Source organism: Oncorhynchus clarkii, chromosome 6, assembly GCF_045791955.1.
Source record: "Oncorhynchus clarkii lewisi isolate Uvic-CL-2024 chromosome 6, UVic_Ocla_1.0, whole genome shotgun sequence".
Taxonomy (NCBI): Eukaryota; Metazoa; Chordata; class Actinopteri; order Salmoniformes; family Salmonidae; genus Oncorhynchus; species Oncorhynchus clarkii.
In genome coordinates this window covers 81,316,787-81,341,534 of record NC_092152.1, presented here as the reverse complement: position 1 = coordinate 81,341,534, position 24,748 = coordinate 81,316,787, and the positions used below count along the sequence as shown (strand labels likewise).

The window sequence follows — 24,748 nt, the reverse complement described above, 5'->3', positions numbered from 1 at the left end:
GAGAGAGAGGAGTGAAGGAGAGAGGAGTGGAGGAGAGAGGCGTAAAGGAGAGAGGAGAGTGGAGGAGAGAGAGGAGTGAAGGAGAGAGGAGTGGAGGAGTGAGGAGTGGAGAGAGGAGTGAAGGAGTGAGGAGTGGAGGAGAGAGAGGAGTGAAGGAGAGAGAGGAGTGGAGGGGAGAGGCGTAAAGGAGAGAGGAGAGTGGAGGAGAGAGAGGAGTGGAGGAGAGAGGAGTGGAGGAGAGAGGAGTGGAGGAGAGAGGAGTGAAGGAGAGAGGAGTGAAGGAGAGAGGAGAGAGAGGAGTGGAGGAGAGAGGAGTAAAGGAGAGAGGAGAGAGAGGAGTGGAGGAGAGAGAGGAGTGGAGGAGTGGAGGAGAGAGGAGTGGAGGAGAGAGGAGTGAAGGAGAGAGGAGTGGAGGAGAGAGGAGTGGAGGAGAGAGGAGTGAAGGAGAGAGGAGTGAAGGAGAGAGGAGAGAGAGGAGTGGAGGAGAGAGGAGTGGAGGAGAGAGGAGTAAAGGAGAGAGGAGAGAGAGGAGTGGAGGAGTGAAGGAGAGAGGAGTGAAGGAGTGGAGGAGAGAGGAGTGGAGGAGAGAGGAGTGGAGGAGAGAGGAGTGGAGGAGAGAGGAGTGAAGGAGAGAGGAGAGAGAAGTGGAGGAGAGAGAGGAGTGAAGGAGAGAGGAGAGAGAGGAGTGGAGGAGTGGAGGAGAGAGGAGTGGAGGAGAGAGGAGTGAAGGAGAGAGGAGAGAGAGGAGTGGAGGAGGGAGAGGAGTGGAGAGAGAGGAGTGAAGGAGTGGAGGAGAGAGAAGTGGAGGAGAGAGAGGAGTGAAGGAGTGGAGGAGAGAGAAGTGGAGGAGAGAGAGGAATGAAGGAGAGAGGAGAGAGAGGAGTGAAGGAGTGGAGGAGAGAGAAGTGGAGGAGAGAGGAGTGAAGGAGAGAGGAGAGAGAGGAGTGGAGGAGGGAGAGGAGTGAAGGAGAGAGAGGAGTGAAGGAGTGGAGGAGAGAGAAGTGGAGGAGAGAGAGGAGTGAAGGAGAGAAGAGTGAAAGAGTGGAGGAGAGAGGAGTGGAGGAGAGAGAGAGAGAGGAGAGGAGGAGAGAGGAGTGGAGGAGAGAAGGAGAGTGGAGGAGAGAGAGGAGTGGAGGAGAGAGAGGAGCGAAGAAGTGGAGGAGAGAGAGGAGTGAAGGAGTAGAGGAGTGAAGGAGTGGAGGAGAGAGAGGAGTGAAGGAGGGAAGGAGAGGAGTGGAGGAGAGAGAGAGAGAGAGGAGTGAAGGTGTGGAGGAGAGAGAGGAGTGAAGGAGAGAGAAGAATGAAGGAGTGGAGGAGAGAGAGGAGTGAAGGAGTGGAGGAGAGAGAGGAGTGAAGGAGGGAAGGAGAGGAGTGGAGGAGAGAGAGAGAGGAGTGAAGGTGTGGAGGAGAGAGAGGAGTGAAAGAGAGAGAAGAATGAAGGAGTGGAGGAGAGAGGAGTGAAGGAGAGAGAGGAGTGAAGGAGTGGAGGAGAGAGAGGAGTGAAGGAGTGGAGGAGAGAGAGGAGTGAAGGAGTAGATGAGTGAAGGAGTGGAGGAGAGAGAGGAGTGGAGGAGAGAGAGGAGTGAAGGTGTGGAGGAGAAAGTGGAGTGAAGGAGTAGAGGAGAGAGAGAGGAGAGGAGTGAAGGAGTAGAGGAGAGAGAGAGGAGAGGAGTGAAGGAGAGAGAGGAGTGAAGGAGTGAAGGAGAGAGAGGAGTGAAGGAGAGAGAGGAGTGAAGGAGAGAGAGGAGTGAAGGAGTGAAGGAGAGAGAGGAGTGAAGGAGTGTAGGAGAGAGAGGAGTGAAGGAGTGAAGGAGAGAGAGGAGTGAATGAGTGGAGGAGAGAGAGGAGTGAAGGAGTAGAGGAGTGGAGGAGAGAGAGGAGTGGAGAGAGAGGAGTGAAGGAGTAGAGGAGTGGAGGAGAGAGAGGAGTGAAGGAGTAGAGGAGAGAGAGGAGAGGAGTGGAGGAGAGAGAGGAGAGAAGGAGTGGAGGAGCTCTCTCACACAGTGGTGTTGGGCAACCTCTGCCTGCCTGCCAGAGTGAAAACTCCCTACTATTAACCTACAGCACAATCTGCAAATTATTTACTTGGGGCTACAGTAGGTGTCTGGTAAAGGGCTGATTGACTTGGGGCTACAGTAGGTGTCTGGTAAAGGGCTGATTGACTTGGGGCTACAGTAGGTGTTTCGTAAAGGGCTGATTGACTTGGGTCTAGGTGTCTGGTAAAGGGTTGATTGACTTGGGGCTACAGTAGATGTCTGGTAAAGGGCTGATTGACTTGGGGCTACAGTAGATGTCTGGTAAAGGGCTGATTGACTTGGGGCTACAGTAGATGTCTGGTAAAGGGCTGATTGACTTGGGGCTACAGTAGGTGTTTCGTAAAGGGCTGATTGACTTGGGTCTAGGTGTCTGGTAAAGGGCTGATTGACTTGGGGCTAGGTGTCCAGATGATATGACATTATGGTGTGGAGGGCACATCGTTAGTGTTGTGATCTGTTATGGATCTCTCTCCTACAGAGGACGTTGTCACTGTGAATAGGTTTAATAGTTCCCAGGGTAAGTGAGCTGCCAAACAACTCATTGTCAGTTGATTATCAGCCGTAGTGGAAGCTATTGTGTGCAGGGTGGATAAATATTGATGTACCTGCCTTAATGAACAGCAGGAAGATTTCCTCTAGGAAGCATGTTATTGAGTGTGTCTTCCTGTCCTTGGCCAATATTAAACTCACCTGTCCTCCAAACCACACAACTAGAGTACAGCCAATGCACCCTTAAAATGTATTCTAGCATGTATCCATGTGAAATGCACCAACACACATATCCCCGTTCAACAAGACTATTTTTGATTGGCTAGTTTTACCGTCCATATCAGATTGTTACATATTAGGTTGTGTAAGCAGGAAATAGCAGCAGGTATTTAAATCAGTCCCCTCTCCACATCTTCTCTTCCACACCCTTAACTCATGAGGAATGCGGTCAGTGGAGATTTGGACCGGAGGGAAGAACACTATTTTTAAACTCACTGGACCAACTTCTCCCCTCCCAACACATTAGCCATCACGTTTAAACTTTGGTTTGGATGTTCTCCCAGAACCTATTCAGTTAACACAAATACAGGGCCCTTTAAAGACCCTTAGATTAGCCAGTTCTGGATTGATCTGGGTGTGATACCGGCCTACAATGCACCCGTACGTAGATCATTGTTACTAAGTTAATCACAGGCTGGTGGAGGTGACCAGAGGCAGACCTGTCTCAGCCCTAACAGACAGATGATGGTCTGGTACTGAGCAGGTCTCATCATCAAGGCAGGGAATATGATTAGATAGATGGAGACTGGTTTTATCAGGCTCCTCTGCTGATGCACTGATACACACAGCTGGAAATCTCTGGTCTGGACAGCACCACGCTGAACCCTAGTGGTGACTATTAAATGTGCACAGCCACAGATATATACTGTAGACTTTTACCCCTCAAACATGATTGACCTTGAAATAACATTAAAATAACCTAAGAGAACAGACGTGATCATTTCAGTAACACACAAGACAGGAGCCAGTTTAGTTTGGGTTCTTTTCTCCTCTTTTTATTGAAAGGAAATGTATTCTCTCAATTTGACTTGAAAAACAGGTCGATTCCATTTGTCCATCACCAGAGGTTCACAAGGCCAAACAGCTGAGTGTCAAATTAAGGGTTGAATTAAAAACTTTGTACAGTATTAGTCACCCAGCTTTAAAAAATAAAACTGTTAAAAAAACACCAACAACAAAACAAACACAGGTGTGTGTAGAGGGACCAACGATGGTTGGATATAAAGCATCTTCCAGACAAACTGCAGACGAGTCTGTTTGCCCTAAAAGGTTTGACGTAATGGGTTACATTCCTGTACAGAGTCCATCCCAAGTGTGCGTGTGTCTGAGTGAGTGTGTGTTCACCGGATCCTCTTCTGCTGGCGAGCGCGGTAGATGTCGTGAACGGGTGGGGCCACAGCGCCCTTGTCCTCCTCTTCATCAGAGTCTGCATTGGGTCTCTTCAGTGACTTGGTCATGGCGTGGTTCTCCATGGAACCGTTCCCTTCTCCTCCGGTATCAGGCTGCCTGCCCGTTATCAACTCTACTGCTGCATCTACAGCTGAGAGAGAGATATTCACATCAACATTAAGTGTGCTATTCAGGCAAAGGAACATCTAAAGGAAAGCTTGGTGATATCTGACAGTTTCAAAGCTACTTACTCTCTGGTAGTGTACATCTCCTGAAGCTCTCCATCAGTTCATCCACCTGCACAAAGGGCCCCTGCAGAAACACCACAACATCAGCACAACAGCCACATGATGTCACCAACAGTGAGTGGTGGGGTGTTGGTACTGTGATGTCACCAACAGTGAGTGGTGGGGTGTTGGTACTGTGATGTCACCAACAGTGAGTGGTGGGGTGTTGGCACTGTGATGTCACCAACAGTGAGTGGTGGGGTGTTGGCACTGTGATGTCACCAACAGTGAGTGGTGGGGTGTTGGCACTGTGATGTCACCAACAGTGAGTGGTGAGGTGTTGGCACTGTGATGTCACCAACAGTGAGTGGTGGGGTGTTGGCACTGTGATGTCACCAACAGTGAGTGGTGGGGTGTTGGCACTGTGACGTCACCAACAGTGAGTGGTGGGGTGTTGGCACTGTGACGTCACCAACAGTGAGTGGTGGGGTGTTGGCACTGTGATGTCACCAACAGTGAGTGGTGAGGTGTTGGCACTGTGATGTCACCAACAGTGAGTGGTGGGGTGTTGGCACTGTGATGTCACCAACAGTGAGTGGTGGGGTGTTTGTACAGTGATGTCACCAACAGTGAGTGGTGGGGTGTTGGCACTGTGATGTCACCAACAGTGAGTGGTGGGGTGTTGGCACTGTGATGTCACCAACAGTGAGTGGTGGGGTGTTGGCACTGTGATGTCACCAACAGTGAGTGGTGGGGTGTTGGTACTGTGATGTCACCAACAGTGAGTGGTGGGGTGTTGGCACTGTGATGTCACCAACAGTGAGTGGTGGGGTGTTGGTACTGTGATGTCACCAACAGTGAGTGGTGGGGTGTTTGTACAGTGATGTCACCAACAGTGAGTGGTGGGGTGTTGGCACTGTGATGTCACCAACAGTGAGTGGTGGGGTGTTGGTACTGTGATGTCACCAACAGTGAGTGGTGGGGTGTTGGTACTGTGATGTCACCAACAGTGAGTGGTGGGGTGTTGGTACTGTGATGTCACCAACAATGAGTGGTGGGGTGTTTGTACAGTGATGTCACCAACAGTGAGTGGTGGGGTGTTGGTACTGTGATGTCACCAACAGTGAGTGGTGGGGTGTTGGTACTGTGATGTCACCAACAGTGAGTGGTGGGGTGTTTGTACAGTGATGTCACCAACAGTGAGTGGTGGGGTGTTGGCACTGTGATGTCACCAACAGTAAGTGGTGGGGTGTTGGTACTGTGATGTCACCAACAGTGAGTGGTGGGGTGTTGGTACTGTGATGTCACCAACAGTGAGTGGTGGGGTGTTGGTACTGTGATGTCACCAACAGTGAGTGGTGAGGTGTTGGTACTGACCACGAAGCAGGTTGGTGGAGGCAGTAGCTTCATCAGGATGACTGCGGCCGGGGGGACCGGGAACACCCCCCCTGGAACAGGGTGCAGTCCTGGAGCTGTGTGGAGAGACCAGAGCATGTGAGAGGAGCTGGAGTGGAGCCCAACTTGACTGGAGTGTGGAGCGAGATTCCTAAAGGCTGGAGCGTCTTAGGTAAGGTACCTACTAGTCAGGTGTGGTAGCTGGTAGGGGTAGAGGGGGTAAGGTACCTACTAGACAGGTGTTGTAGCTGGTAGAGGTAGAGGAGGGGGGTAAGGTACCTACTAGACAGGTGTGGTAGCTGGTAGGGGTAGAGGAGGGGGTAAGGTACCTTACTAGACAGGTGTGGTAGAGGTAGAGGAGGGGTAAGGTACCTACTAGACAGGTGTTGTAGCTGGTAGGGGTAGGGGAGGGGGTAAGGTACCTACTAGACAGGTGTGGTAGCTGGTAGGGGTAGAGGAGGGGGTAAGGTACCTACTAGACAGGTGTGGTAGGGGTAGAGGAGGGGTAAGGTACCTACTAGCCAGGTGTGGTAGCTGGTAGGGGTAGGGGGGGGGGGTAAGGTACCTACTAGCCAGGTGTGGTACCTGGTAGGGGTAGAGGAGGGGGTAAGGTACCTACTAGACAGGTGTGGTAGGGGTAGAGGAGGGGTAAGGTACCTACTAGCCAGGTGTGGTAGCTGGTAGGGGTAGGGGGGGGGGGTAAGGTACCTACTAGCCAGGTGTGGTACCTGGTAGGGGTAGAGGAGGGGGTAAGGTACCTTCTAGCCAGGTCTGGTAGCTGGTAGAGGTAGAGGAGGGGTAAGGTACCTTCTAGCCAGGTCTGGTAGCTGGTAGAGGTAGAGGAGGGGTAAGGTACCTACTAGACAGGTGTTGTAGCTGTAGAGGAGAGGTAAGTTACATACTAGCCAGGTGTGGTAGCTGGTAGAGGTAGAGGAGGGGTAAGGTACATACTAGACAGGTGTGGTAGCTGGTAGAGGGGGTAAGGTACCTACTAGACAGGTGTGGTAGGGGTAGAGGAGGGGTAAGGTACCTACTAGACAGGTGTAGCTGGTAGAGGTAGAGGAGGGGGTAAGGTACCTACTAGACAGGTGTTGTAGCTGGTAGAGGTAGAGGAGGGGGTAAGGTACGTACGGGCCAAGTGTCGTGGTTGGTAGGGGATCATCTGGCTGGTGTCAGGTTTGGGGTACTCTGGTTTACGGTCGGCCTCGTCCTTTTGCGTGGGAGCCGATGGAGTCACCACCGTCTCTGTCTGGAGCAACGCTGCCAGTTTGGCACGGGACACGTCCTGCACACACACAGGTTTAAATCATAGAATTCCAAACAGATATCCTTTACCCTCACATGATTGAAGAGTTGAACAAGAGAGAAACACAAATGGTCCAGTTGTTTCATAGCCATAGATCTATTCTATTGAAGTCTTCAACAGGTGAAGAGACCATAGCAGTCAGAATCATCTTCCTGTGTAAATGAAGCTGAAGAAATCACCAGTTGTACAGACCTTGTATCCGAGGGCTTTGAGCTCGCTGGCAGAACAGGGGTACAGGTCCATGAACTTGTATCTGTCCACCAGCAGGGCTGTCTCCTTGCCTTCGTACTCATCCTTGAAGGCCGTGAAACGCCTGCGCTCCACCTTCAGGATACTGGCCAGGTCCCCGATGTTACTCTCAAAGGCCAAGAAACGTGCCCAGATCTCACTGAGGGAGAGGTGTTGACAAACACACAGGCCCGTTAATAACACAATAACAGACAGGTTTAATGTGGCTGTTCTATAACAACAGACAGATCTAATGTGGCTGTTCTATAATAACAGACAGATCTAATGTGGCTGTTCTATAATAACAGACAGATCTAATGTGGCTGTTCTATAATAACACAATAACAGACAGGTTTAATGTGGCTGTTCTATAATAACAGATCTAATGTGGCTGTTCTATAATAACAGACAGATCTAATGTGGGTGTTCTATAATAACACAATAACAGACAGGTTTAATGTGGCTGTTCTATAATAACAGACAGGTTTAATGTGGCTGTTCTATAATAACAGATCTAATGTGGCTGTTCTATAATAACACAATAACAGACAGGTTTAATGTGGCTGTTCTATAATAACAGACAGGTTTAATGTGGCTGTTCTATAATAACAGATCTAATGTGGGTGTTCTATAATAACAGACATATCTAGTGTGGATGTTCTATAATAACACAACAGACAGATCTAATGTGGGTGTTCTATAATAACACAACAACAGACAGATCTAATGTGGGTGTTGTAAGAACATAATTCCTCATACCCAGACTTCTCTGGCGACAGGCTTCCCGAGGTGAGAACACGCTCAAACAGAACTCTGGTGTTGTTGTCCTCTGGAGGGCGGTAGAGAAAGAGGTGAGGCCTTCAAACTCATGAATCTACCACTATGTTTCAGATAATGCCTCAGAATCAGTCTCCTAATTTACAGCATAACACTATCCACACTGAACAAAAATATAAAGTTAACATGTAAAGTGTTGGTCCCATGTTTCATCCCAGAAATGTTCCATACACACAAAAAGCTTATTACTCTCAAATGTTGTGCACATTTGTTTACATCTGTTAGTGAGAATTTCTTCTTTGTCAAGAAAATCCATCCACCTGACGTGTGGCATATCAAGAAGCTGATTAATATAGGATCAGACCCTTTCCCCCCCAAATTTTGCCTAAAATGACATAGCCAAATCTAACTGACTATAGCTCAGGACCTGAAGCAAGGATATGCATATTCTTGATACCATTTGAAAAGAAACACTGAAGTTTGTGGAAATGTGAAATTAATGTAGGAGAATAACATATTAGATCTGGTAAAAGATATTACAAAAAAACATGCTGTTAGAAGGCCAAAATATGAGAAAGTGAGTAAGAGAAAGGCCAAAATATGACTTCGAAATCTAAGCGGAATAGATTTTGGCCACTAGAGGCAGCAGTGTATGTGCAACGTTTAAGACTGATCCAATGAACCATTGCATTTCTGTTCAAAATGTTGTATCAAGACTGCCCAAATGTGCCTAATTGGATTATTAATACATTTTCAAGTTCATAACTGTGCACTCTCCTCAAACAATAGCATGGTATTATTTCACTGTAATAGCTATTGAAAATTGGACAGTGCAGTTAGATAAAAAATAATTTAAGCTTTCTGCCAATATCACATATGTCTTCGTCCTGGGAAATTTTCTTGTTTACTTACAACTTCATGCTAATCACATTAGCCTACGTTAGCTCAACTGTCCCGCGGGGGGGAACACCGACCCTGTAGGAGGTTTTAAATAGCATGATCATTACACAGGTGCACCTTGTGCTGGGGACAATAACAGGCCACTGTAAAATATACAGTTATGTCACACAACACAATGCCACAGGTGTTTGAAGTTGAGGGGGCATTAAATTAGCATGCTGACTGCAGTAATGTCCATCAGAGGTGTTGCCAGAGTATGTAATGTTAAGTCACCTCCAATATCTTTTTAGAGAATTTGGCAGTATGTCCAATAGGCCTCACAACCACAGACCACGTGTATGGCGTGGTGTGGGCGAGCGGTTTGCTGATGTCAACGTTGTGAACAGAGTGCCCCATGGTGGTTGTGGGGTTATGGTATGGGCAGGCATTAGCTACGGACAATGAACACAACTGCATTTTATCGATGGCAATATGAACGCACAGATATACCGTGATGAAATCCTGGGGCCCATTGTCGTGCCATTAATCCGCAGCCATCACCTCATATTTCAGCATGATGATGCACAGCCCCATGACGCAAGGATCTGTACACAATTCCTGGAAGCTGAAAATGTCTCAGTTCTTCCATGGCCTGCATATTCACCAGACATGTCACCCATTGAGCGTGTTCCTGTTCCCATCAATATCCAGCAACTTGCTCAGCCATTGAAGAGGAGTGGGACAACAGTTTACCAGCCACAATCAACAGCCTGAACAATTCTATGCGAAGGAGACTTGTTGTGCTGCATGAGGCAAATGGTGGTCACACCAGATACGGACTGGTTTTCTGATCCACGCCCCCACCTTTTGTTTTTAAGCGATCTGTGACCAACAGATGCATATCTGTATTCCCAGTCATGTAAAATCTATAGATTAGGGCCTAATTTATTTATTTCAATTGACTGATTTCCTTATATTAAAACTAACTCAGCTATACTCGGCCTTGTCTCAGGATGGTAAGTTGGTGGTTGAAGATATCCCTCTAGTGGTGTGGGGGCTGTGCTTTGGCAGTGGGTGGAGTTATATCTTACCTGTTTGGGGTGTCTCCCCTCCTGTCTCAGCCTCCAGTATTTATGCTGCAATAGTTTGTGTGTCAGGGGGCTAGGGTCAGTCCGTTATATCTGGAGTACTTCTCCTGTCCTATCCGGTGTCCTGTGTGAATTTAAATATGCTACTCTAATTCTCTCTTACTTTTTCTCTCTGGGAGGACCTAGGCCCTAGGACCATGCCTCAGGACTACCTGGCATGATGACTCCTTGCTGTCCCCAGTCCACATGGCTGTGCTTCTGCTCCAGTTCCAACTGTTCTGCCTGTGATTATTATTATTTGACCATGCTGGTCATTCATGAACATTTGAACATCTTGGCCATGTTCTGTTATAATCTCCACCCGGCACAGCCAGAAGAGGACTGGCCACCCCACATAGCCTGGTTCCTCTCTAGGTTTCTTCCTAGGTTTTGGCCTTTCTAGGGAGTTTTTCCTAGCCACAGTGCTTCTACACCTGCATTGCTTGCTGTTTGGGGTTTTAGGCTGGGTTTCTGTACAGCACTTTGAGATATCAGCTGATGTACGAAGGGCTATATAAATACATTTGACTTGACTAAAATCTTGGATGTTGTGTTTATATTTTTGTTCAGTATATACACGTCAATGAAATAAAGAAACACACACCAGCGTCTATAGACCGCCTCTGCCTGGGTTTGATCTAGTTTGACTATATGAGTAATTGATAGAGGATGTCACTGGGTCCATGTCATAGAGAGAATAGGATCAGCATGTTGAACAAATACACTGATATTAGATCCCCTGTAGTCTTCAATACCATCGCTTAACAACTATACAATCTCAATGACTGTTGCCATGGCAGCTACCCGTGGTTGTGTTATTGTTACACAAGAGGGTGAATGACAAGTCTCAATAAATGAATCCGTCACTTGTCACTTACCATTAAGGTGTGAGAGGTAATCGATGTATGCAAGTATATACTCTGGAATGTCTCCATATTTCTTCAAGCCCAGCTCAAATATCTTAAAGGCCACTGATTTGTCCTGTGAGGGAAGGTAACGGAAGACCAGTCAAACATTGAGACAAAGAATGTTTCCCCTTATATTCTCTTTGCACTGTTGGCATGGGTGTCAGGCTAAGGCCAGAGAGACACAGGAACACAGATTAAATCATATATGCATTCATCAATTATCAGTTTTTGTCCGTCAAACGCTATTTTCAAGTCGACTGTTTTCGGTTCTCCATCATCCGTCAACCGATGACTCCGTCCCATTGCCTCAATCCCAAATGTTCAGACAATTTTCCGTAGCCTATGTATACCCACCTTACTGCAGTAGTACTCCATCAGTGCTGCAGTCACGTAGACGTGGTGACGCGTGCGCATGTCCTCCCGGGCCTTCTTAAAGATGATGCGGCCTGACTTGATGCCCTCGGCCCGCCTGCCAAACTTCATGTACTGGATGTAGACCAGCGTGGGGTCGATGTCCTCGATGGCCAGCAGACGGTTGTAGATGCTGTGGACCTTTTCATGCTTCAATCGACTCTGAAAAGAGGAGAGATGTGGGTTAGCTCATTCATCAATTAAATGCCTGTCAAACATTTCCTGGACCTCTATTCAACATTCATTTATACTGGTTCACACTCCACAACTTTACTCAACACAAGGATTGCTCCGGAATAATCCAATTAATTCATCTTAATAGGAACGAGACGAGACAAATTAATACGTCTGCAGTGAAAGATGCACTGATAATTTATGGATGACAGTCAATTATACATTTCCTTGGCAACCCTTGACATCTTCATATTATGACCTCATGTTTTGGCAAGTGTTCCGTGACAGATGATTGGTGTTTGTGCAGCTCACCTCCTCGTAGTCAGCGAATGAAAAGTACAGCAGCATGTTCTTCTTCAGTAGAGTACCGATGGCGCGCTCGTAGATGTTAGCTGCTTCGTCACTGAACACCTTAGAGTTGTTCATGTCCTGAGGAGCGGAAGAAAGGGTTCTAGTCTGGCATTTAAAAACCAAACCAACAGTAAGGTCTAAAATAACAAACGTATCTTTTCAAATGTGGAGGAAACCCTGTTCCAATTAGGACACATTGTGCCATCAGTGGCCTCTCTTACCCCCTTCTCTGCCAGTAGTTTACTGGACTGGTCCAGATACTGGGCAGCCTCATACCACACATCAGGGTGATGACCCAGCACCAACAGACACTGCTCATAGGCAAACATCACTGCAACACGGAGCACAATTACAACGTTAGGGCTGCAATGCTAACAAAACCTCTAGGCAACACTGGATTTCTATCAACTTTACTGTGACTATAAAGTCTGATGACATGCTATATCAAGTTCACACCACCAGGAATCACTGTCCCTCCCACCACCACTAAGCTATATGAATCACTGTTCCCCCCACCACTAGCTATATGAATCACTGTTCCCCCCACCACTAGCTACATGAATCACTGTTCCCCTCCCAACCACCACTAGCTATATGAATCACTGTTCCCCCCACCACTAGCTATATGAATCACTGTTCCCCCCACCACTAGCTACATGAATCACTGTTCCCCTCCCAACCACCACTAGCTATATGAATCACTGTTCCCCCCACCACTAGCTATATGAATCACTGTTCCCCCCACCACTAGCTATATGAATCACTGTTCCCCCCACCACTAGCTACATGAATCACTGTTCCCCCCACCACTAGCTACATGAATCACTGTTCCCCCCACCACTAGCTACATGAATCACTGTTCCCCCCACCTCTAGCTACATGAATCACTGTTCCCCTCCCAACCACCACTAGCTATATGAATCACTGTTCCCCCCACCACTAGCTACATGAATCACTGTTCCCCCCACCACTAGCTACATGAATCACTGTTCCCCCCACCACTAGCTACATGAATCACTGTTCCCCCCACCACTAGCTACATGAATCACTGTTCCCCCCACCTCTAGCTACATGAATCACTGTTCCCCCCACCTCTAGCTACATGAATCACTGTTCCCCTCCCAACCACCACTAGCTATATGAATCACTGTTCCCCCCACCACTAGCTATATGAATCACTGTTCCCCCCACCACTAGCTATATGAATCACTGTTCCCCCCACCACTAGCTATATGAATCACTGTTCCCCCCACCACTAGCTATATGAATCACTGTTCCCCTCCCAACCACCACTAGCTATATGAATCACTGTTCCCCCACCACTAGCTACATGAATCACTGTTCCCCCCCCCCACCACCACTAGCTACATGAATCACTGTTCCCCCCACCACTAGCTACATGAATCACTGTTCCCCTCCCAACCACCACTAGCTATATGAATCACTGTTCCCCCCACCACTAGCTATATGAATCACTGTTCCCCCCACCACTAGCTACATGAATCACTGTTCCCCCCCCACCACCACTAGCTATATGAATCACTGTTCCCCCCCACCACAAGCTATATGAATCACTGTTCCCCCCCACCACTAGCTATATGAATCACTGTCCCCCCCCCCCACCACCACTAGCTATATGAATCACTGTTCCCCCCCCACCACCACTAGCTACATGAATCACTGTCCCCCCCCCACCACTAGCTACATGAATCACTGTTCCCCCCCAACACTAGCTACATGAATCACTGTTCCCCACACCACTAGCTACATGAATCACTGTTCCCCTCCCAACCACCACTAGCTACATGAATCACTGTTCCCCTCCCAACCACCACTAGCTATATGAATCACTGTTCCCCCCCACCACCACTAGCTATATGAATCACTGTTCCCCCCCCCCACCACCACTAGCTATATGAATCACTGTTCCCCCCCCCACCACCACTAGCTATATGAATCACTGTTCCCCCCCACCAGCACTAGCTATATGAATCACTGCCCCCCCCACCACCACCACTAGCTATATGAATCACTGTTCCCCCCCCACCAGCACTAGCTATATGAATCACTGTTCCCCCCCCACCACCACTAGCTATATGAATCATTGCTCCCCCCCACCACCACTAGCTATATGAATCACTGTTCCCCCCCCACCACCACTAGCTATATGAATCACTGCTCCCCCCACCACACCTCTCTTAGTGATGAGTGTCTGGTCCTCTGTGCGGAGCGGGTTGCTCTTCTCCCATTGGATGTACTTCTTCCACATCTCCACCTGCACCGCCTCCTGGGGGGAGTTCTGTGGGGGCACCGAGGGGGCGTTCCTATCCAGACCCTTCATCACAGTCTCATATTCCTGAAGAGACAGTTTAACATCAGCTCACAATCATTAAATCATCTACCAGACAGTATGAATCCGTTTACCTCATCATAGTGTGTTTGTGAGTACCTTACCTTGGCCACTCTCCTAGCGTTCATGTAGTCTCTGCTGCGGTCCTCAATCATCTTCTTGGCCAGATGTACGTTGATGCCCTGTTTGTACAACACCATGCTACTTAGCACCACTGACAGATGAGACCAATGACACACGAAAACAATGTTCTGTGGTTCCTTATTCAGCCATCCATAGGGGTCATAGGTCATTGGTCTTACCTCCTCATACTTGCTGTAGTCTCTCCAGAGCTGCTCGATGTTGATCATGGGGTTCACACAGCCCCTCTGGTAGACCCTGCGCACCGCCGTGATTCGCTGGTTTTCAGCGTACGAACCAACCGCCTCACTGGAAGGACACAAGGCCTGGGAATTAGGGACTTCAAGTACTTTTTAATGAACGAAAACAACAAAGTGTTGTGTTAAGAGCAGTGCTTACACTCCTTTGAGGAAGTTGATGTAGTCCACCCATATCTGAGGGGAGAGCAGAAGAATTAGAAATCATGGCTTGGAAACCCATTTCAGATCACACATTTTCAACCAACTTGTTTTAACATTTAATTGCCAATATGCTTTGACTTACCTGGTAGGACATGATCTCCATGCCGATTTTATCCAGCGCAAAATCATACGCCTGCGCCATCTTCTCTCTGGTGAAGGTCAAGCAGGGCTGGGTTAGGACTTGTGTTACAATATCAAGATATGCACTGGGAACATTTGTCAAAATAGGGTGTTGTGTTATCACTGTGAAATGCATTGCTGAATGGTTAAGATTGTGTGTGAGCACACGAAGAGCCCGTCCCCCTCCAATTCCTTTCCTGGGTAACAGGTGAACCTACTTGTAGCTGGGTAGCTTTCCTTTCGTCTCTCGGACGTAGGAGAGGTAGCATTTCCACAGGTCGATGTGCAGCACTTTCATCAGACATCTCTGAAACAACTACAGCAGGAGGGAAGGGCCTCGTTTCAGTTTCACCTATTCAAAAACATATCTGTCTACTGAAAATTAACGCTTCAGACAACAGTGTGCACTCAATCATTCCCCACTGTCATACTGAGAAATCAATACGCTGGGTGATTTGTAGTGTGTGTTTCCTTGTATAAAAGGGGAAGTAGGGGATTCCCTCTAGGGAGGGCTGCCTAATAGAAAGTGACCTAAAGCCTACCCTGGCAGGAGAACCAGCGGAACAGAGCTCACTGACAGACAGCAGGCACACTGTACCACAGCTGGAGATATAAACAGCAGTGTACACGAGGGCTTTGCAACACCCTGCTGCTATAAAAGACTGAACCCACCTTGGTGAAAATGAGAGAACTACTTTTCCTTTCAGTTTCAGGGGATGGTTAATAGACAGTACCAACACAGTAAAAACATCTGCACCAGACAGAACAGTTTGAGCTGCTAAGTGTGTAGTGTTGCCTGTGGGTTATCAATACATGTTCTGTGACTTTAACAAGTGGCAATAAACAATGATTTTCCACTCCTGTGAACTGTAGATTTACTGTTGTACTGCAGTAAAGCATGCAGCTACATTTTATGGGTTAGGCTTGATCCTTGATATATTAGAGGTTACTTAATTGGCTTCTTCAGTTGTTAAGGGCAACACTGGATGAGTCAGAACCATGTTGGTTTCCATCCAGTGACAGGGAGGTGGAACCTCCCTTAGAATCAACCAACCATGGCAGTCTCAGTCCCCTGTAAAGGCCAATGGGAGGAGACTTTGGTATGATTGGCACTCACCTTTTCTACCTTGTCATAGTTTTTTGCCTTGATCTGTGGACAGAGTGTAAACGAAGTGTTAATTCAACAGGCAGGTGTTTCCATTGTATATATGGACAAACAGGCACGCATGCAAACTCCCTCTGACACACACATACAATCCCTTTCAGATCAACAAAGTGAATTTCACACAAGAAAGACCATTTCAAGATCAATTTTGTAAGATATGGGGTTTATTCTCATTGTACATCATGGACCATACACGAGTCACATGATCAAGCGGTTGTAAGAAAAATGGGTTTTGATGTCTAGACATTGTTCCATGGGGATAAAGAACACATTTTCCCATTTGTGAATACCCACCCTTCCCAATAAACTGTAGACTTAGACATATAAGCTCAATAAAAACTATAAAATTGACATTTTCATCAGCATTTAAAAAAACGATCATATATTAGCCCCTTCACTACACTGGAAAAGACCACGCTCGTGCCAATCCCTAAACATGTTACTGACAGTCAGCCTGGCCAGACATCAAGGTGACTCATTGGCTGACAGTGGCAGGAAAGAGTCTCCACACTGGCAGGCAGCTGATGTTGGGTGGGAGAGGGAGTCCTCAATCAGTTCTGTCCCTACTGCAAACCCTGTGGAGTTCCAACTCTCCCTCTACCAAGGCCTGCCAGCATAGACCAGTGTCAACTAAGCATAATGAGAAACATCAATCTTTACTGGAGCTACTGGTTGGCCTGGCCCTGACAAAAGGCCCTTGACAGGCACAGGACTCCCAAATGCAGCAGCCTAGCAGCATGTCCTGTACTGTAGGCCTTTTGCTGTTGCAATTGCAAGGCAAGTAGCTCCTAAAATTTTAACGACAAAACACACAGTAACAAGAAACATTCAGGTGTTTGAATGTGAGAATACATTTGAACTTGGAATGAATCCTGCCTCGATAATTCTCCATCTGCTTCTTTCCCTGATCCATTCTAAGTGCAATACAGCGGAATGTCACTAAGCACACAGGTTGGCTTTCAGCTTGTTGTGCAAGCCACTTAACACAATCACTGATTAGAGGGGCTCTCAAATTATCTGTCAACGTTAAATATTGCCTAGGCCTCAAAGTGTATGGCTTGAATATAAGTACTTTTTCAGGAATAACAATAAGCAGCGCAAGAAAATAACTAATTCAATATGTATACATCTAGAGGTGGGAAGTATCCTTGCAAGATTACAACGAACAATTTCACATTTGTTCAAAAAGTCAGATCCTAAAGAGAACTAGGCCTATGTCAAATGTAGCCTATGGAAGTGTGTTAGACATGAAAAATAACACTAGTTTTACACAGACAACATGAAACAAGATTGGTAAACAATAATTTATTGAAGTAAATCACTAGATAAATCAACATAAAAATACACAGAAGACGTAACCCCAGCCGTGACAGCTGCAGGCATAGAGAAGTACACCCCGTGACATGAGTGACATAGCTTTAGGTAGGCCACATAGATAAAATCTCACCTCGAGGGCAGACACGCACACCCACACAATCTGTAGCCAGCAAACATTGTCATTGTATGAATACACGGCAGCCCATGGCTTTAGCATTCACTAACAATAGTTTTAGCGTCTCACTCAGTTATCCTAGCTACAACATGAGAACCAGACCCAGAAGACACTACAAGAGAGACTAAGTCTTCTAAAGCACTTTGTTCTATTTCGGTGCAGGCAAACCAGTCGAGTGGGGAATTAAATATCAATCCATCCAATTGTCTAATATTGTATAAATCTCAACCAAATAAAATACATTCTATTAGTAATACGGGCTTTTATCAGGAAGTCACAACAATCCAGGCTTAAAAACCCAAGCCCATCAACACAGAAATACTTCATTATGCAAATGTTTAACATGTCCATATATATAAAGCTTCCACAACATTCAAAACTACTCCAGTTCTCTATCAACTAAGCATTCACATTACAAGCACAACATCACTAGGCCTACCACCTAACTCGCACTCAGCAGCCAACCCCCCCCCAAAAAAACATTAACTAGGAAGGTAACAGGCACAATTTCTATGTGGGATAATCAAGAGCACCAGGCCTAATGCATTCTTTAAAATGGGATTAGGTATGGGAATGTTTATGGGGAAAGGAGGTGGTTGTGAACTGGACTGCAGTAACCATCAACACCATAAAGAAAAAGATGCAATAAGTCACAGTAGAGAATTCTGGTCATTTGTTTTATTAAACAGTATGCAACTCAAAATCACTTTCAACAAACCGCAGGGTACAGTCAAATTGAGTACAACGCAACTTATGCATTTCCTTATTCTTGTGCATGCACAGATCAACCACTTGAGTTCACCAAGGTGAGTGAAACTGTATTGAAACGAAGACAAAAACCACAAAGCGCGAAATGTGCCACAAAAGGTCAAATGTGACCCAGAACCAAGACAATGGTCCCCTAAGCTGTACCTGAACGTTGGTGTCCTGCGATGTGTGAATTCACAAGTAAAACACCCGAATTCCCAATACTGGATTGTTTCTGTATAACTCCTTCACAAGCACACGTTATTTTCTTGAAAGGTTAGTGAAGAGGTCAGACATTCAAACGTATGATTCGTTTTCTACACATTAGATCCAAACTAGAATGTTGACGTAACCTTTTTCTATACTGCAGTAACTACCACCATATTATTTGACAGGTTGCGGTTAAGTTCAAAAATGTGTTATTTTTTTCCCAGGTTGCTCATGTTGAGGCAAATGAAACTGGGATAAAAAGACTGCAGTCTAGAAATAAATCAAAGGCTACCCAAACTGGAAGGGGAAAAAAAACAATTCAAGTGTTTTAATGCAAATGACCAACTTTAACTATGGTACATAGCTATAAACAAATGAAGTCAACAGGTGGTTGAACTTTTACAGAATGACCTACAGGCTGTGCTAAACAGTGTTGAATGAGGCCATTCTAACAAGGGTAGCAGTGTATAGAATGGGAGAGCTTCTAGACTTAAAAACAATGTGCCCAACTCCTCACGGATGTGCACGGTGCAAATACCCCAGGGTCTAGTCTGATTGTATTCCAGTCACTATACACCAACAAAGGTGACGGTCTGAACATTAGAGACTATTAGGCAATCTGGTATCAATTAACCCTTAGACAAGGGGTGTCCAAACCCAATCTTGTAGGGCAGCAGTATGTGCAGGCTTTTCCCCTCTAGTCCAGAACCAACACACATGGGTCACGTTCTGTAGGCACAATTAACAGGGGGAAAAAAATACTTTACCCAGATTCAACAACATGGAATCAGGTGTATTTGCACTGGGCTGGAACAAAAGCCTGCATACTGCCGGACCAAGATGGGACACCATGTACTAGTCAATCCTGTAGATGTGAAAGGAAGCTGTGGGTGTAAGAAGGGGGCTCCGTGAAGCATTACCTGTTCACATACTCCCACTCAATCCCTTCAGACCTACAAGTAGTAAGGCATGATTTTAAACTGGGCACGAGTTGGTCTCCTCCCCAGACTTCTGTTCACCTGCTGTAGACAGCCCAGGGCCCAGATGACTAGTTCGGATCAGAGCTGCGTGTAGTGGGCATCAATTAATGAGGCTTGGTCAGTCATGCTTTTAACTCACACATACTTACCCACTTTATTCCCCTAAATAAGTGGATTACAAGCATCCATTTGTATGTCTAAAACTAATGGCATACTCATGAAATGATGGAGCTTATCTTATGTAGGAATGGGGTTTAAGGCTCATCTAAGATGTAGGCAATATGGTGTGATAAGGGCCGGGGGCAGGAATGGGAGCAGGTACCATCCACAAAAACCCAAAGTCATTTTGTAATGTGGGTGAACTACCATTTTAAAAGACATATTGGAGTAATGTGGATTCTTTGCTGGGTCAAAACCAGGGTGAACATCCGCCTGCATAAACAGGGACCTACAAATACTACAGCTTCCGTAGTAAACATAGGTCGCTTGTTGGGGGTAAGGTAGCGTAACTGTGCTGGGGGAAAAAAATGTTAAGTTGAACACATTCACTCATACGGTTTATGATCAAAAACAAAAATGACCTCAAAGAAATGACACAGGAGGCAATAAATAGACACGACAAGTGAATAAAAGGCTAAAGCACTCCAATACCATTAAAAAGTTTTAATGCTGTTGCAGATCAAACATGCAACAAATGCACTTAACCCCATTTAAAGACGTAGAAAATAGTTGTTTTTTCTACTGAGGAACATACAGTCTGCGTCCTGAAAAATAAATGGTTAAGATAGTAACCTAAACCCCTCGTACTTTAAAAAAATACCATTGAGATGAAGTGGACCTATTTGTTGTGTGAAAGTCACATTGTTGATCCTGTTAGGATATGCACGCCCATGCACACATGTAGTTGTGAGAAATTGATAAAAATATTAACCTCCGCTTCAATGAATAGTTTCCAGAATCTGCCCGAGCTTGGGAACTGGGCCACAAGTCGTTCATACGTCTTCCTTGCTTTGTCTATTGGTTGGTTCTAAAAGGGTAGAATGCATTTACATGTACACTTGTTGACAAACAAGTTGAAACAGTCCTATATGACACATTTGTAATTTTTCTGTTAGATCCCCACCCACCACCCTCTTGAGCCCCACCCTCTCCCTCCCTTGACCCAATCGATTACCCCAGGTAAGAGGAATGCAACCCTGAGTCACTAAACCTGTGCTTCTCGAATCAGAATGCTCCATGCGTCAAGGTCATATGGGTTTTCTTCCAACTTCTTCTCTGCTTTCTTAACCTTCTCCGGGATATACTCAGCTGCCTGCAAGACATGAAAAGATGATTGGGGTTACAGACATGCATACACTGCAACAAGAGGTGGCTTTGGAAAACAAATCAATCAGGGTGCCAATATTAAAGACAATTTTAAGAGTACATTTTAGAAGATCTCGTTTATAATTGACCTACTACACTTGTTTCCAGTTTGGACTACTTTATTTAGCCACATAAGAAACCGAGTAGGACAACGGCAGACACGAGGAAATGCTTGCTTGTTTACATGGTTAGCTAGTTGGCTACTAAGGTAGTTCGCTAATCATGTAAAACACAATTGCACAACTTCTAACACCGCACCGTTAACTCCATAAGCTAGCTCTCAACTGTATAAATGCAATACAACGTGCACCCATTGCTGCATACGCTTGGGCTAGTCAGCTAGCGTAACAAAAAAGCGCGGCCCAACTGCAACAGTAATGTTATATAGGTAGCTAACTTCAGCTTGCAACGAAATTAACTAGTGTTTATTCTCAGCAACAGGCCAAAAGCTAACTAGCACACGCTAACTAGTCGTGTTAGCATGACGTTCAGACCATATCAGGTCGTGTTACCTGTACAAGCTAGCTAACGTTAGTTGGTCGACTGACATTAACTTCTGACCAAAATCATTGGCAGGTTACCTAGCTAGCACGTAATTAGCTTAGCCGCAGATCTCTCAAACATAATGCAACGTAATTATTGTCAATAGTGTGTGGTAGCTATGTAGAAAGCGCTTCAAATCCATAGATTCTATATTAAACGGTATCTAGGGTGTAGGCCTAGCTAGCTAACGTCAGTGAACCACCATGCAACACGAGTGAAAATGTAACGTAGCTAACTAGCAACTGTTCGCTACAAACAACTGAAATGCTCTACCTGGTCGGCGGTTGCTTCCGTGGACATTACTGGTTACGTTTAGTTTACCTATATTACAAATTTCAACAGTATTTAAACATAGAAATATTGAATTAAAAACAGCTATATCGCATGACTGCACGACGACTCCAGTAGCTATGAACACAGTCTGCCCACTGCTGTGACTGGCCGTTTTCTCAAAATGGCGTGGCTGAATGCTCACTTCCTTATGTTCTGGAGGATGTAGCCCCTACAGACAAAAAAAATCACATTTGAGGTTGCTCTGTACAGCATTTTAATGTTTTATATATCTGTATGGATGAGACCAATATTTAGAGCACAAAAATGCAATTGAATCAACACATTTGAATCACTAATGGAATATCTTTCATAGGATATCTGGGTCATTGAATTATTAACACATTTGAATCACGAATGTAATTACTCTCTTTGATCGTTATGACAAAAACAGTACATTATGAAGACAGGCTAAAACTGCTTCTCCAATAGAAAACCCCGATCACATTTGTCATGTCATGGCGACGTCGACTAGCAAAGACGTCAAATCAAAGGCATTCCTTCGATATAAAGTTGTTTTTGACGAAAATTAAAACGTGTCAGTTTGTAAATTTCATGAATGTTGAGTAATAACATATTCAACCACTTAAAACATTGGTTCGATTCTTGATTATACCTTTAGATTTGGAGAAAATTAACAACTAAGGAATCATTTTTCACTTTTCTCATTGACTTCTCAAACCCCAAACTCCATCTTGGTCTGTTTGGTCTGTTTTGCAAGCGTTCCCGGAAGTCTCGCGATGCGCCTCTTTTTATTTATTTATTATATATTTTTTATTAACAACAAATCAATACAAAAAGTACATGAGGGAACACAAGTATATATAGATTATATACAATGGACAATCGAGCTAGGGTGTACAATATCACATTGCAATTACACAAGGACCTTAAGGGACATACGTACACTAATAAATCTAACCGCTTTTTTGTTAGTAGAGTATTTAATTGTCTTAAAATACAGTTAAATTTATTTTTGTGGGGAAGAAAATGTTTTTTGTTTGTTTGTAAATTTACATTTGTGTATATGAAATTTGGCCAAAAGAATAAGGAAATTAATGACATAAAAATGTTTCAGCTTATTTCTACCATTTGTAAAGAATCCAAGCAGTACATCTCTCCACAATAGTGTAAAATCTTCATAAATGTGTTAAATTATAAATCTACTGATGTCTTGCCACAGTTTTCTTACATTAATAAAATGACAAAAAAGATGCAACACTGTTTCCGGGTGGTCATTACAAAGGAGCAATTTGAGTTGATGTTTTCCTTAAACTTCTTCATATAGTGGTTGGCAGGATAATATTTATGAATAATTTTAAAGGAAACTTCCTTAATTTTGTTAACAAGTAGGTATGTGTGTGGCAACATCCAAACTTTTTTCCAACATATATGATCAATAAATCCATTCCAATAAGGCATGACATAAGGTACACAACATCCTGCTGAAACAAGGTTCGTATCGATCTGTTGTTGAATGGACCAAAAGAGAAACAAATCTTTCCTACTGATGAGTCAACAGGGTCAATAGAAGGTAGGCTCTGAGGGCCAGGTCTTGACACGTTTCTGAATAACAGAGTAACACCTGAGGGAATGGCATCTAAAACAATTGCAAAATCTTTAGGTGTTACAGGGACCTTGTAAAGTGATAAGAATTCCTTATAACTGAGTAAAAGACCAAACTCTGTTTGGTCTGTTTTGCAAGCGTTCTGGAAGTCTCGCGATGCGCCTCTAGGTTTATAAACGCCGTGGCTATGACGTCTGGGTCCGAAAATGGTCTGCATAGCTAGTTGTTGTAATATATTTATAATATTGTAACGACCCTGGGTTTATAAGCGCGGAAATCGACTCTGTGGACTGCCGCATGAGCATGCTTTTGCGCGCCGGACCTCGGGCTCGAAGGTGGAGGATTCGAGACCTGCTCCCCGCTGTTTCATTACACTGGTGTCAGAAGTGATCGGACCTTGCATCCACGACAGTGCGTGTGCTTGACCGGTGAGCGCGTTCCTGTAAGACGTAGAGTCGCAAGCTAGCGCGAGGACGCGCTCTTTGAAAGGAGGGAGTAGTGTTACGACCCTGGGTTTATAAGCGCGGAGATCGACTCTGCCGCATGAGCATGCTATTGCATGGTCGAGGGTTCGAGACCTGCTCCCTGCTGTTTCATTACAATATAAAAAAAAACATGAGCTGACGCACACCCAGAATAATAGTTTGTGTGGAGGTGCTGACAAACGGCGAATAAACTATAAACTATCAAAACAAAGAAAGTCGCACACTCCATGTATAATCTACCAGCAATTTAATGGGTATTTACCAACGATTCGGCATCACTGTGCCTGAAATACCCATTAAATTGCTGGGAGATTATACATGGAATGTGTGACTTTCTTTATTTTGATAGTTTATAGTTTATTCGCCGTTAGTCAGCATCACACAAACTATTATTCTGGGTGTGCGTCAGCTCGTTTTTTTTAATGTAATATATTTTTAAGACAGCAGAGGGGGACAGAATGCACATCAACACTATGACTAAATATACAGACCATATCAACCGAGCACAGAGCTCATCATCCGTACACGTTCTGCTATAATAGTAATAAAAAAACATTATCTGCTGTAATTTGCACTCACTGCAGGCATTGCAATGCTCACTTTAGGAATGATTAACGAGAGCAGGTCCATAGGGTGACAACAGGGTGTGAGACGACTTCACGTTTAACGGCCATGTCAACTGCAAGATAGTATATGTGAAGGAGACCCTTTTTTTTTAGGCCAATACACAACATAGACCTACATCAAACAGCTGGTCAGGCCATTAATGGTACAGACTTCCCACTCAATCCAGGTCTCTGCAGATTTACCTTTTCTTTAAAATGAACATTTATTTGCCTTTGATATTTTATCTTGGCAAGGTTGGGTAGTGACTGATTACATAATCAGTTACATTTAAACCTATTACAGAAAACTGTAACTAATCAGTTTTGTTACCCGCAAACATATTGTATTCAGATTACAGATACTTTTGAAAAACTAGATGATTACTTATTGGATTAATTTCAAATTCAGAAAGGAATGTAGGCTATATAATGAATTTATGTAGGCTATATA

General features: G+C 45.1%; 1 protein-coding gene across 1 annotated transcript; it reads right to left on the bottom strand.

Annotated features, from left to right (window-relative positions):
* Positions 1 to 3,553: 3,553 nt before the first annotated feature.
* Positions 3,554 to 21,791, bottom strand: LOC139411705 (cleavage stimulation factor, 3' pre-RNA, subunit 3). The gene is made up of 20 exons (XM_071158361.1): positions 21,584 to 21,791; positions 20,613 to 20,714; positions 20,334 to 20,429; positions 15,926 to 15,958; positions 15,027 to 15,124; positions 14,771 to 14,837; positions 14,627 to 14,661; positions 14,410 to 14,536; positions 14,212 to 14,289; positions 13,951 to 14,113; positions 11,979 to 12,088; positions 11,719 to 11,835; positions 11,176 to 11,394; positions 10,792 to 10,894; positions 7,890 to 7,959; positions 7,095 to 7,290; positions 6,728 to 6,881; positions 5,579 to 5,673; positions 4,226 to 4,286; positions 3,554 to 4,125 (listed from the first exon to the last, which is right to left on the bottom strand). Exons 1-20 carry the CDS (start codon positions 21,608 to 21,610, stop codon positions 3,926 to 3,928), a joined length of 2,151 nt encoding a protein of 716 aa, XP_071014462.1. The 5' UTR covers positions 21,611 to 21,791; the 3' UTR covers positions 3,554 to 3,925.
* Positions 21,792 to 24,748: the final 2,957 nt, after the last annotated feature.

What these genes read in the sequence shown, in the direction of transcription:
- LOC139411705 (XM_071158361.1), bottom strand. Translation starts at nt 21,610, where the DNA reads ATGTCCACGGAAGCAACCGCCGACCAG. An exon ending in CTCCACCAACCTGCTTCGTG is followed by an intron (nt 4,287 to 5,578) that starts GTCAGTACCAAC and finishes GTGTTTCTGCAG; the next exon opens with GGGCCCTTTGTGCAGGTGGA. An exon ending in GAGATGTACACTACCAGAGA is followed by an intron (nt 4,126 to 4,225) that starts GTAAGTAGCTTT and finishes TCTCTCTCTCAG; the next exon opens with CTGTAGATGCAGCAGTAGAG.